The 14,038-nt window shown below is 36.4% G+C and overlaps 1 protein-coding gene across 5 annotated transcripts in view; it reads right to left on the bottom strand.

Moving 5' to 3' along the window:
- Positions 1-14,038, bottom strand: part of NEK11 (NIMA related kinase 11) — an 82,360-nt gene that overhangs the window by 60,202 nt on the left and 8,120 nt on the right. For 3 of the 5 annotated variants that reach the window (XM_063155772.1, XM_063155779.1, XM_063155784.1), the window contains one exon: positions 4,910-5,075. In XM_063155772.1, the coding sequence (XP_063011842.1) occupies positions 4,910-5,075 (166 nt within the window). Of the gene's footprint in view, positions 1-1,987; positions 2,049-4,909; positions 5,076-14,038 lie in introns of those variants that run through there. The other 2 variants (XM_063155792.1, XM_063155799.1) reach the window with 2 other exon arrangements.

Here is a 14,038-nt window from a genome sequence, read left to right as displayed (position 1 = left end):
CCCAGCTCCAAAAGCATACACAAGTGAGGATCAAAATGCTATCAGCCAGTCTCACTTTGTAATTTTCTCATAATGTTACACAAGATCACCACAGTTTCCAACTGTTCTTCCTTCACGTTGGCCAACTTGAGCAGGTGACCCCAGAAGTTTACAGGCAACACAAAGGAAAACACACCTGTTTAGTGTAATTATCTCTGTCATCTGGTTGTCTACCTTAGAAAGAGATGGATCATGTTGTAGAAACACTGTTTCTCTGCAAAGATTTATGATGAGGACCTATATTGACTGCCTATGACATAGACACTTGGGTAGGAAAAATTAATCTGCCCCAACTGGTCTGAATAAGTTAACAAATTTGAGGAAAGTATTTCCACTCCAGTCAAACATTACACACTCAAGTGACACTCATTTATTATGTTATAATAATTATGTCAGCATCAACTACCCATTTTGTTCTCTTAAGAATTAAAATACAGTCTCTTTAATTATGATACTTTGCCCTCTTTCAAACTTTTGCCAGAAAAAAGCAGATTTAAAGCCTCAAGAATACATAGCATGTGTTATTGAGATACTTCATTAAAACAACAATTGATCTTGAAGTAGCACTGGGAATGGAACAATAGGACACAGCAGGGAGTGCCAATAAACCAGAAAATATATCCAGAAAAGGACTACTTGAAAACTGTAACCCAGATACTTGGAAATACCAGTTGCACAACAATACAATGAAAGAGGATTTTGAGACTTCCAGGAAACCCATTCTTTTTGCTCAAAAAAATACAAGTGGTTGTCAGCTGATTGCTTATCCAGTTTATAAAATAAATTAATTTCATCTACAAGAATGCACACACATTAATGGTAAGCAATGTATTGAGGTAGCTAACCCCAGAGCAAAGGGACTGTGACTCTGATTACATTCTAGTGACTAATTACCTTACATCAGGACAGCTTATTAGCCATAAATCATTATTTTTACATTATATATTCTACATAAAATCAGAAGCTTTCTGTGCCACATACAAGAAACTATTTTGCCTGTACAATTGTACCAGTACCATCATTTTCCATCATCATCCCTGTATTCCTCTGCACTGTTGAGTCTCACCATTTTATGATGTCTTCAGCATTTCTTATTTTTCTGTTCCCAACACCACAGTGCTTCACAGTGCTGCTACAAAATAAGCAGATTCTGTCCTTGCAGATCTATATATTTGTGTGCTTCTGACATGAGTTTACAGTAATTTCTGTGGATTTCAGGTTCTAAGTTACAACATTCCAAAGTGAGTGTGTTAAAACAAAGCAAATCTGTTTTGTCATCTATCAAAAATGTGTTCCCTGACAATGTCCTGCAAATTTTTTTAATTGAAATGTCTGAATCATCTCATACACTAGGGAAGGGAATATGGGTTCAGCTCTCCATCTGCCACCCTACTGCAGCCCAGAGAGAAATTCCTCTGGGAACTTGGGACTCTCAGCAGCTGCTTCCCCTTTGCAACTCCAAATGTTCAGCAGCTTCCCCCTGGTTGCTTGCAGCAGAGAAGAGGAAGGAAAGAAAAATTCTTGCTGGGTACTCCATTGCATGGCAGCCAGATGGGCTGTGGCTGCTCATGCACCTCAAAAACAATGAGTCATTATTATAAAATAAACTGTTCCAGGCAGGAGCCCCAAAACACCCAGAGCCCAGGACCGAGGGAGTGCTCAAACATGTGTCAGCTGGCTGCTGGCCTCAGGGGACTGTGTACTACTCAGGTGAGGACAGATGAAGTGCAGCAGGCTCCAATCATCTTTTCTCCCTGTCCCAACGTGTCCCCTCTCACAATAACACGTTGCCATGAAAAACACAAAGAAAAATAAGTGCAGCACCGACAGAGTTATGGCAGTGAATACTCTGAAGCTGAGGGACAATTCCTGCAAAAGGTCCAAGGAGAACAACAGCAGTTGAATAATGCACTACCATGTGCTCTCACATAACTGCATAGCTTTTTACCTTCAAGCAGAGAAGAGTGGCCTCAATGTCCTACAATTCATTTACCCTTGATTTTTTGTCTAAAAGAAGCAAAACAAAAACACATCATAAGATTTGCTGAAGTATTGTTGCTGTGAAACTCTGAAAAAATTTGTTAACCCAATTTTGCATTTTGGAAGGTCTGTCTAACAAAGTTCATAAGGAATTCAACATTTTAACAAATTAAGTACATATGGAGTTTCCAAGCTGCAGTTTCTATTTAAATATCAGAGTATCAAACACATCAGTAAATTACCTAAAACAGCTTAGCATCTAGAGCTGATAACGTGAACAGGCATTGACTGTTTTAGTTATTCCTTTTGCTCAGATTTCCTTAGCATATGTGTACTCACATCACAGCTGAGACCACAGTCAAGAGACATAAATAATTGTCTGGGGGAAAAGTACAAGGAGTTCTGCCTTATAATACATTAAAATGATGCAATTTTAAAAAGCATTTTTACTTTAAAAGTACAGTGCTTTGTGAAAACTGTATATTATTGAAGTCAAATTTGTTCTACAAAATTAAATCCAAGGTTCATTAAGGCATTTTTGTTTGAAATCAGTCTTAGTTGATAATGTTTATATTACCCATAAGATTCTGATTTGGGGAAAGTGTCTAAGAAGATAAACAAGTAAGATCAAAACAGAACAAATACACTTTTCTATAATTTTCATTGAATTGAGTTATAATAAAAGATGCCAAGCTGAGCCATGGAGACCAACATCACTGGTTTTCTTTCACAGGACAAGGTACAGCACGGGGCAGCTGCACTGGAGGCTCCCTCCATGCTACTCACACCAGAATGAACAAAGCACCGTGGCTAATGAATAAGTCACAGTCCTTTGGAGAAAACAGAGTAGAGCTCAGGGGGGTAGTTCTGTTTCCATGCCAACTTAATGTGTGCTCTTTGTTTTGAGCCTGCCCAAGAGTAGCAATTACTGCCAATCTGGTAATTATTCTATGCATGAGAAACTGAACGTACTAGACTTCCAAGCAAGGATCAGGTAGCACTACATTTTTCTCATTCTCAATTTATGGATGGTTTAAACAGGCATCTTTTAGGTCAAAACACCCAAATCCCACCACGTACAAAGGCAGGTAATAGATAAGTAAATACAAAAGTATACCTTCTGGAAATACTCCAAAAAAGAGATAAAAGAAACTATCTAGCACTGTGTGCAACTTTGCTGTGTACTGAGCATTTGATGAAATATATTGCAATGGCATAAATGCAATGATAGCACAGAACCTGTCCTTTGGGGAAAGTTAGAAGCACATCATATTGGGCCAGGTGTCATCCTGACCTCACCTAGCAGACTCAAAACTGAAAAGACTCAGTGCATAGCCAACAAATCCATTTTGTCTTCCTTTACCTGCCTTGCTGCAATACATTCACACCTGTCTGAGGATGTGACTCCCAGATCCTCAGGTACCCCTGTACCAAAACATTTTCATGCAAGGTAATTTATATTGCCTGCATTAAAAAACCCCAAAGCTCCAAGGAGTGATGCTTGTGATTACCGTGCTATCATGCTCTTTCTTATTCACCTACAACTTTATGCCAAATGGAGAAAAAGAAAAAAAAGAATAAAAAGTAAAAAGCAGGGATAGAGAAAAGACACTGTTGTGCTGCTGAAATAGGTTCTTTTATTCATTCCTACATGTTTAACTGATCTGGTATTGGGTCACTTTGTACTGCTAGTAGAGAGAAAACTATGAGTGGATAGGATTGGCTGAAGAGTTAGAATAATCCTTCAGTCCTGAGCTCTGGATTTCCTCAAAGAGCTGACAATATTCTCAAACCCCAGCTGTCAGACATTCAAGGAATGGCACAAAAAGCTTCTGCAGGTGTTAAAATAGTATGTGAACAAATACTCAGATTGTATCACAGAACTGAACATTTCAGATTTAATTTTTAAATATCCCAGCAATAAATATGCATTTGACTATCATTAAAGAAAGCTTCCAAGGAAGAAATAAATGTCAGGAATGGTACTTGTTTAATTATTCCCATGAAAGCTAAATTCTTGAAGAAGTGTGATTAGTTAAGTCAAATCTGATTTGTGTGCAGGTAACCTAGCAGTCTAAGTTCATTATCTTCCAAAGCTTTTTCAGCATGTCTAGCAAAGCACAACTGAAGAGATTGCTTCACAGTTCCATAAAAAAGATCACTTTATGTATGACAGATTTTTTTTTTTAAATTTATATTTAATACCAAGTGGGAGCTTGTTTTATATAAACTACTAAAAAACTAGCTTAAATATGCTTAAATTCTTATTTGAAAGCTTTAAGACAGATCCCAGCAAAATGTTCTTAAACCAAATGCTGCAGTCAAAAAATTAATGGTAACTATACTGTAGAAAATCCTGCTTTAATATTTGTTGTATCCACTACACTCCGGTCTTTGACTCCCACTGTTTTTCACTTTATAAAACCAACGTTGTTGCCAAACTCATCATCCATGTGATCAAGCTTAAGCTTCTTGTAATCACCTCCAAACTACAAGTGAATTTTCCCTTCCTCATTTGTACCAGATTTTATTTCATGCCCCCACGCCCACAATATCCTTCCCTCTCATCAATCACACACAAGTGGTACAACCCTTCTGAGTTCTCCACAGATCTGGCAGTGTGTCTGCATTTAAGCCTTTCTTGTAGCCCTTGTAAGACCAAAAGAACATGCACTTAAAATTAGCTATTTCTTCTTCTGTGCTTTCTTTGTCTATGAGTCTCACATGAGCAGGTAACATTCCTTATCTGAAAGGAACACACCTAACAAGTAGCAGATGACGTCATAAGCAACAAATAAAGACTAAAATTCAAACTAAAACATTTTATAAAATGGCATCTTAGAAGACCCTATTTTAATACACACATGCTTTCAAATTTCTTCAGTCTCACCTCACAATACTCAGTGATAATGCAGAAACTATCTCGCTCCACAAAGCTTGCATAAAATTTGACAATGGCTGGATGGTCTAATTTGGAGAGTAGCTGTGCTTCCAGATTTGCTTCAACTGTTTCATTAGGCTTTAGGTTTCCAACAGAGATTTCCTTTAGGACCTTTCTAGATGAGAAAAAACAAAAAGGAAATCTTTATATTAATAAAACAAAAAATATATAAAATTATGTAACATCCAAAATCCCATCAAAATTTCCTTAAATTTAAACTAGTAACATTGACCAACTATTGGCAACAAGAAATGATGAGGCAAATATGGGTAAAGAATGAGAATGCATTAAAAATCAAACAAATATGCTAGTCACCATATAGATTAAGCAACATATTAAAAATACTATTTTTAAATATTTCTCCTACTAATTACCTGCTGCACTATTTTCTTAAGAACATGTTTTCAGTGCTATGGATTACTGCATAATAACAAACATAAACAAAAAATCAAATCTAAGTGATTTCAAACCCACTCACAGCATATGGCCAAGATTCATATATGAAATAAGGAGTAGCAAAAAATGCATTTGCAGCTTCTGCCCAAGTTTCTCCATGGAGGCATGAGAAAAATCACAGAGTAATATTTCTGTGGCTGTTTTTCCAGTGATAAACTCGGGCTTGTCCATTTTTTTTTCTAAAGATCAGCCTGTCCCTCACCTGAGCACATAAGTGAAAAATACAAATCTAGATTTGGGGCTGGAATCTAATTATACTGTTTGAATGATTTCTAATCCTTTAGCATTAACATTTGTTTAGGAAGACCCTAAATCCCAGGGAAAATATTGGGAAAATGTAGGGATTTTTAATTTTCTCCAGTCTTAAGACATGAATGTGCCATAGGAGAATTTGTAGTTCTATACAGAAGCTAGAATAGGGCTGTTTACTGTTAACTTGACCTGGAAAAATATTAGGAAAAATATAGTGCAGGGCACATTTTGCCAAGATTTTCCTGATAAAAAGTTAAAAAAAGACAATACAACACATTCCATTTCCATTTACTTTACCAGTTAATGAAGAATAGAGGATGAGTCTTTTCTGAAGGAGATATTGAAGACTATTAGAGAATACAATGTTTCTTTACTGAAGCAAAATGGTGAATTTCCTCAAACTTTTGAATACATGAAAGGCAAGTTTCAGATTCAGGAAGAGCAGCTTCCACAGTGCTTTTAGTAATTTCCCCATTCATTAGAGCATGGTTGTAAATTTACAGTAGTTAAACATGACAGCAATAAAACTACAATAATTCATCTTATCTAAGGGGAAAAAAAGAAAAGCTGTGTTTCTTCACAAGAAAATTTTTTCCTAAGTCTGAACAATCAGTTTCTGACTAGCAATGTTTGAATTTTCATATAAACTTGCCTAATCCCCATCAGGAATTGTGATGAAAAACCAGCCCTTTGATCTGTTTCCATCTTTCCATCTTCTCTGCAGACAAGGTCCACGGAACACAGACAGGCAATTCCTACTGCAATCTCCTCATCTTCAGCTGACGTGGGCCTTTACCCCTTCCTTCATAAAACTCATGTCACAGAACTGACAAACAGGATGAGTCCTTGTTAAAGACCACTTAATACAAGTTTCTTGCATACCCAAGACAGCAATAAAAGCCTGATGTGTTGATGTGTACGGAAAGCTTGTCATCTTAGTCACTCAGTGATCTTAAAGCTGTCATCGGCTGTCACACAAGATGACAGGTGTTTTTCTTATTCAAATTAATTCCCAGAAGAAGAAATCAAGAAAACATACTTCCTGTAAATAAGGTATTGGTTCTCTGCAACACAATTCTAATTCATACCCACAGCTGGAAGGCATGTGCTTCTGGAAAGAAAACTTTTGGATGCAATCGAGATTAGGCATATCTGCATGGCTCTGGTATATGTGTGTACAGTGTCTATATGTAGAGAAGGTTTGATTTTACTGCATTAAATATGAAGAAACTAACTAGACTTCACACTTTCTGCAAAGATTTTTATAATATTTCAGTAAATACACTTAAAAATTTAAGATATATGCTTAAAAAACTCTGTGTTCATTAGGTGTTGACAAAGAAGCTATGTCAGATTCAGAAGCCTCACAGAGAAAATGGAGAAGTCTCCAGATCTGAAGCGGCTCTTTTCTATTATCTCTAAAAGAAAAACAAGGAAAATAGAAGTCTGCTGCCAGAAGCTCATCTATATAAACTAACTATACTTTTTAATACACATAACACCTAAAGAGTGCCTAAATTCACCCTACCCCATTTCAGTATTTACACAAGTAAATTCTACCTGAACAAGCAGCTAAAATGGGCGCAATCTGTTCTTTATATGGCTCCTAAGATAACTCAAATTTGGCACCCTGGTGATGACAAATAGGCTGATAGATCTACAAATCAAAGCTTAGTAATCATGAGAAAACAACAAAACTTTCTTAGCTAAACCATCCTGACTCCATCTCCTCTCTATAAATAAAATCCATATCTACATTCTGAAGGAGACAAAACATTTCTGTTTCTATGATCCAACCTGCATTTTATAGTGGGCTAATAATAAAGAGTGAGCCATCATTGCTCATAATTCAGACATGGTGTTTGTAGATTAACTGCTGAAAATGTGCCTGCATTGTGTTACTTCACTATTTTTTCTAAACTGTTTGAAGTATTTTGAACAAACCTTTTGAAAAGTGTTACAGGAAGATTTATTTTGGATTTTGGGAATAATACACTCTCATGTTCAGACTTTATTAAGACTCCATCTGGAGAATACAGAGCCACCTGAAAGTCAAGTTTTTTCAAAATATCTGCCCTTATATCTTCTGCCACTTCAGGTCAAGTATTAAGCAGGATTTTAAAGGTGTAAAGAGGTTTGCATGAACTAAGAAATCTCAGATTCACCACATGAACAAAGAAAATGGAGATCTAGGTGGCATACATAGAAAACCAGGTAAAGCCACAAAAATGTGGATATCCTGCAAATACAATACTTAACTACCCCTTCTGATGGAATGCTAAATTAGATATGCTAATTTAATTGTAATATTATTTTAGATTTGACTTAGTGTAGAATACAACACATAAGCAGATCACAGAATTGTTTAGGTTGGAAATGACCTTTAAGATCATTGAGTCCAACCACACACCTCATACTGTCAAGTCCACCACTAGACCATGTATCTAAAGACAAGATAAAATGTCAATGAACACACAATGAAGTTAGAAAACTTTATTACAGAAGGGTTAGCAGATATCTTAAATGCAGAACAACATCCTTAGGATTTTAACTGTGTGGAAAAAGCCTTATAATTCAATCAATAATGGAAACACACTTTAAACTTTATCTCAAACTGACCACAACTGAAAGAGCCTTGTTGTGAAAGCATCCATATCTGAAGAGGAAACATATCCAACTGTCACCATGTACATCCAGCCTGGAGGAAGCTGGGTCTGGTACAGGTAACAACATCCATCCCTTCAGGGTGGGAAAATAACAGGAGAGATGAGCCCACTCCCACATCCCAAAACACAGAAATCAATGTCCCAGCCTCTGCAGTGCCCATGCCTCAAAAGGCCCACACTCCTTCCCTGGGAACACCTTCTGATTTTCATCAGCAAAACCTTGCTGGCTTGCATTGTTACACTTTGAAAAGCAGCCAGACATTGGATCTGAAAGTGCAATAATGGGGAGCAAGTGAGGAAAAAAAAAAATCAAATCTAAATCTAATCTAATCTAAAAATCTAATCTGTCTAAAGAGAGCGAGACTCAGAGCAAGAGGAAAAACAAACATGAAGGCAGAACCCTCCAGGATTCAGGCACGCAGCGGGAATCCCTTTTTGAGCTTGACTAGTGACTGACAATACACCACAGCAGTGTTTATCTCAGTCTATTTCCACTGATTTTTTACAACCCATCTCGTATTTGTTTATATCAATGACATACTTTATTATTATATAATCTGGTTTATTGGATCAGATGCAATTCTTAAAAGGCAGTGTTTCTCAAAGTGTACTTTGTTTATTGAGTAAACTGCAATATGAATTATTGCCTAGGTAAATTTTCTTGTTGAGAAGGAAGCAAAAGAAATATAACTCTTCTAATGTCAAGAATAAACAGGTCTGATAAAATAACAGAAAAACTGTTATCTAGGAATATGTGATCAAAAGTTGAAGCTTTTAAACTAAACAGCTTCATTTTACAAAGGCAATTTTTCAGTTAACTGCAGTTAATTATAATTTTATTTAGGTTTTGAGTTGCCACTATGGAGAATCGTAACATAACCCATAACTGTGTCTTCTATTTCTATCTATGCTGACCACTGTAGGACTGCCACTTCACCCTGGTAACTCCTCAGTACAAGGACCACGTGCAATTCGGTAAAAAATGCATCACCTCTTACTGGGTCTGTAACTGGATCTGAAATTGGTCACAAACAATGAAATTAAAGGAGTGCCTGCCTAATTAATGATGCCTTCTATTCTACTTATCAAATGGCAAAGAGAGAAGGTACAGCTCTGCAAATGGGAACCAAAATGAAGAAGAGGAGACAACCCTCATGCAGAAAGCTTGCATTAAAACTGTAAGGGAAATATGGTAAGAAAGGCACCACATGCCTATAGACAGAGCAAAGTCACCCACTATTACTGCTGCTTCTTTTCTGCAGTTGACCTCTTAGCAACAAAAATTCAAATAGTCATTCTTTACATTTTATCCATCATATTTGGACACCAGTGTCTGCATGGTCAGATAATTTAGAGACATGCATCTATCTGTTAGAGAAAAAGGAAGCTGGTGAAACCATGAAATACAGTTAGTCAGCATACACTAATCAGTACTACCTAGAAGAATTCTTAGCTCTAGCTAAGGAAAGAAACACAGTAAATGAAGAGCATTTGATTTCTCTGGGAAAATCAAGAGGATTACCACACTTCCAGTGAAAAGCAACCAAGTCCTGTTTGGTATTTCTCCTTATATATACATGCTTACTCATTATCCAAAGCCTTTCAGACCCAAATATTACTACAGAACTTCTAAAATTGAATTGAAACATGGGATTCCCATGTCCACTGTGGATTTATTAGTCAAGCCTTAACTCCTTTTCAATACCAAATATCGCTGCATAGCTTCTTCAATCAAATGCTGCACTTTTGTCATCCCCCTGGACATTACTGACTTCCTAGCTACGCCAGAAGAGCCAGCAGCAACTTGTTTTCTCTGTTACCCAAAATATCCTATTCACTGTTCATGAACATTCACAGACACTGAGAACTAGTCCCCGAGTTAACCACTATGGATTCAATCACTATATGAGCACTGTAATATCTGCAGATGGATTAAATATAATTTCATTTTCTGAATAAGTACTTTAACTAATTTAACCTTGTTTAATATCTTTGAATGGCAATGAGATTTCTTAAATTTGCAAGTGAAATGGATGATTCACTCTCCATTTCCATCAGCAAGTCACAATTACAGCATTTACAAATATTTTTCAAGATGCCAAATTTTCAAATGCTCTGACATATGCACTAACACTGAACAGGCCAACTCATGATGAAAACAGTTTATGCTTATTTGAAAATTAACAATTCCTAATTAGTATCCCAAAAAATGTTGAATATATTTTCTAGAAAGAGAACACTGTTGAAATAAGTTAGCCTCAAGGAATAAAGTTTATATCCTTTTCTTCTGCACTACGAAAAGTCATTTATACAAAGGGGCATAACTTAAATTATTTTTGGTCAACCATATGTGCCAATTTTGGAAAAAAACCCCAGTAATTAAAAGGCAAAGCAGAGCAACTGTATTATCTTCCATAGAACCAAACAAGTGATTAAATTGAATTATTTATTTAGATAAAAATGCATTTATTGTGAATAATTCTTTGGGATACTTTGGGTAGCCATCTACATTGACTTAAAAAGGCAGAATAAAAGTAGGCATTGATTAATAAAGGATGAATTTTTCTCTAAAGCCATATTTTTGAAAATATAACTTTTTCTTAGAGAGAAATGGAAAAATAAAATGCAAATACATTTATAGTCCATTCATATGTTTCAGCTCTAAATCAAATACTAATAGACTGCGATTAAACACAAGGAATTTATGTCTTAACAGAAAAATTACTAAAAATGATGATGAGATACTGACTACTACCTGTTAATGCACTTCTATTTAGTGATACTTTAGGGTTACATGTTGCATTATCCCCCTCTACTGTTCACCCGACCGTTTTCCTGCAGCTCAGTCTTGCTTAAGAATGCAAGTAAACATCATGCTGTCCCTAACCTAAATGGGATTTTTCAGAAATACAGCAAGGACTAAATAATTGGTTTATTTGCTGTATCTTGAAAAACTTAAATTGCACAACAAATCTTCTAAACCAGTATTGTGATTTCATTACACAGACAATATACTTTACAATTAACTGCTCTCTTCTAATTAACATTTGCTTTCAAACAAGAGGAGACACCATCACAGAACTCAAGGCTGAATGCAGAATTTTGTCTTCAAGCTTTTTAATATGATTAAACATCTCATAATTGCCATGTTATAACTCTTCACCTGGGCAGAACATCTGCCAAAAAAGAATTTTCCTTCTGTAAGAACTAATTTGAATTTTTAAATTAGTTTCAATCAGAAATTTTGAAGAAAGATCCTCATATCAAGATCTATATTCATCAGTTCACAGAAAACAGACTATTTTGAACAAGAGGCATTCTGAAGGAAAACCAGATATACTAAAAATGCTGTAAGAATGCATTCCACATAATTTCAACTAAAACACTTGTTAATGCAAAATTTAACTGGTTCTCTTTTGAATTTAAATATATTTGTAAGCAGAATTATGTTCCTTTCACTGTTGCAAGGATATTTATATCAACAGTATTGACCTTCCAGAGGAACTCATTCCCAAAAGTAATTTAAACAGTAATTGCTGCAACTTTAATGAGAAAATTCACTCTCCCTACTTGACTCTTTCCATCAGGCATCTCCTTCAAAGTTTATTTTTGATATGCATTCAAGTATCTATAGTACAAAAAAAAAAAAAAAAAAAAAAAGGAGAGGACTGTCTAAAAATATAAAAGCGTGGTTTATAGATTTACAAAAGCACATTACTAAACAGTCTACAATCAAAGGCAAAGGGAATCAAGCAACGCTGAGGAAATTAATTGCATATAACATCTATTGTTAGATAAAAATCTTTCAATACTTTTAAGCCCTTCTGAGTATGATACTCTGGTCTTAACAGCCAGTGAAACACATGCGATTTAAAACTTAAGCAACTACCCAGAAACATTAAAAAGTTTTAGAACACTTGAAGGGCACACTGTGGATGTAAGCAAAACAATGAACTAGGAATTACAGTTACTAGTAAGTCACATAAGCACAGCAACAAAACAGAAAAAAAATAGGGAAAAGTACAGTGACTGTCCAGCAAATCCAGAATTTATTCCACTCACTGCACCAGTTTTATCATTAAAATGTAGTGAATGCAACAAAAAACTGGAGACTCATTCTGCATGGAAGAATTTCAAACCACCCTGATACAGGCTTGAGAGGAAACACCTTGCCAACAAGGGTAGCCTGTAAGACAATACAGTATATAGACATATTCAAATATTTCAAACACATACAGTATCTTTGAGGCAGGTGGCCACAGCTCAACCTAAATAATAATACTGCACCTGTCCCCATTTTCTTACTAAAACTAGCTAACAAATGCATGAAAATTAGTTTCAGCAAAATGAATGAGACAGAAGCAATCTCAAGGCATTTGCTGAATTACAAAATCATTAAATTCTTTCTCTGCCGTGCACCTCAAAGAAAGGTAATTCACCAATAATGCCTTAAGCACAGCTCTCCACCCAGTGTTGAAAATGTTACTTGTAGACAACTCTCAAAACAATGAACTCATCCACCAGCTCTGCTCACTGCCTGCACATCAGACCAGAAGGTGGTGAGTGCTGCAGCACCGAGCTCCTGGGAGCTTGGCTCTGTGGGGGACAAGATCCATTGTAGACCCAAGCAGTATTTCCCTCAAGGCACGCTGCCTCCCACTTACATGTGCTAAAGACCTAGTTAGAATCCTCCCCAGTCAAATGGGCAAGTCCCACCAAAAAAGAAAAAGTAGGGTACTTACTGTTGCAGTAAGGTGGAAAAATCATAAAGACTTCATAAAAACGAGCCTGCCCTCCTGGAATTAGTAGCCGGCCTTGTCAAAGCTAGCATTTTGAAAGTTCCCATGTGAAAGCAATCCTGTTGTGAGCAATTCATTAACATAACAAGCTATTCCTGGGTAAAAAACAACTTGCACCTGCATAAACTGATTTTGCACCATTCCATAGAAAAATGAAAACTATCTTTCACAAAAAACTTCCCTGCACATATACACCGAGTGTTTGAGTGACCAATCAATACAGAAAAACAAATTGTTACTAACAAATAAAATAATTGGCAAGAAAACTACTAACCAATTAGAGCCCCACACAGGGTCTGTAAAAGTCTATAAAAAGGAGTTATGTGAATAAAGAATGGTCTTTTTCCACCATGAAGAAAATGGAGTCCTGTGTGATTTATTCCCATACTTAGTCTAAGAAAGGTGTACTAAAAGGAAAGCAGTACAAAAAAAGCCCTTAAAAATAAACACCACCAAAGCTCATAAAGGTGACTGAGCAGATATAAAGGTTGTATCAGACAGCACTGAGGAGGATTGCACAGACACCTGTGTTACACAAGCCAAACAAAGGGTCTCAACATGTTCCAGTATGGATCTTTTGCTTCCAAAGAAGCCACAGAATGCTGGGTTTTATGGTTTTGGTTATGAGAGAACTAGAAAATTTAACACAGTAATTGCCTGTGTAAAGGACTGCAGCATGGCTGTGACTTTAAACTGCCAAATCCATCACCAGCATGGGCAGGGTGAAATCTCACATCTTGTGCTTCAAAGCCAAGCTACCCTGCAGCACCTACAGAACCTTATCCAGCACAGGAGTGTCCTAAACTTTCTTCCATTGAGCTGGAGGAGCCCTACTGTGCCATGCTGGGCTGCAGGAAAAGCTGGGCACTGACAGGGATGCAGGAGGTAGGGACTAAAGCATCTTC

Source organism: Melospiza melodia, chromosome 1 (assembly GCF_035770615.1).
Source record: "Melospiza melodia melodia isolate bMelMel2 chromosome 1, bMelMel2.pri, whole genome shotgun sequence".
Classification (NCBI taxonomy): domain Eukaryota; kingdom Metazoa; phylum Chordata; class Aves; order Passeriformes; family Passerellidae; genus Melospiza; species Melospiza melodia.
The sequence above is the reverse complement of the archived record's forward strand: the minus strand, read 5'-3'. Positions and strand labels throughout refer to the sequence as shown.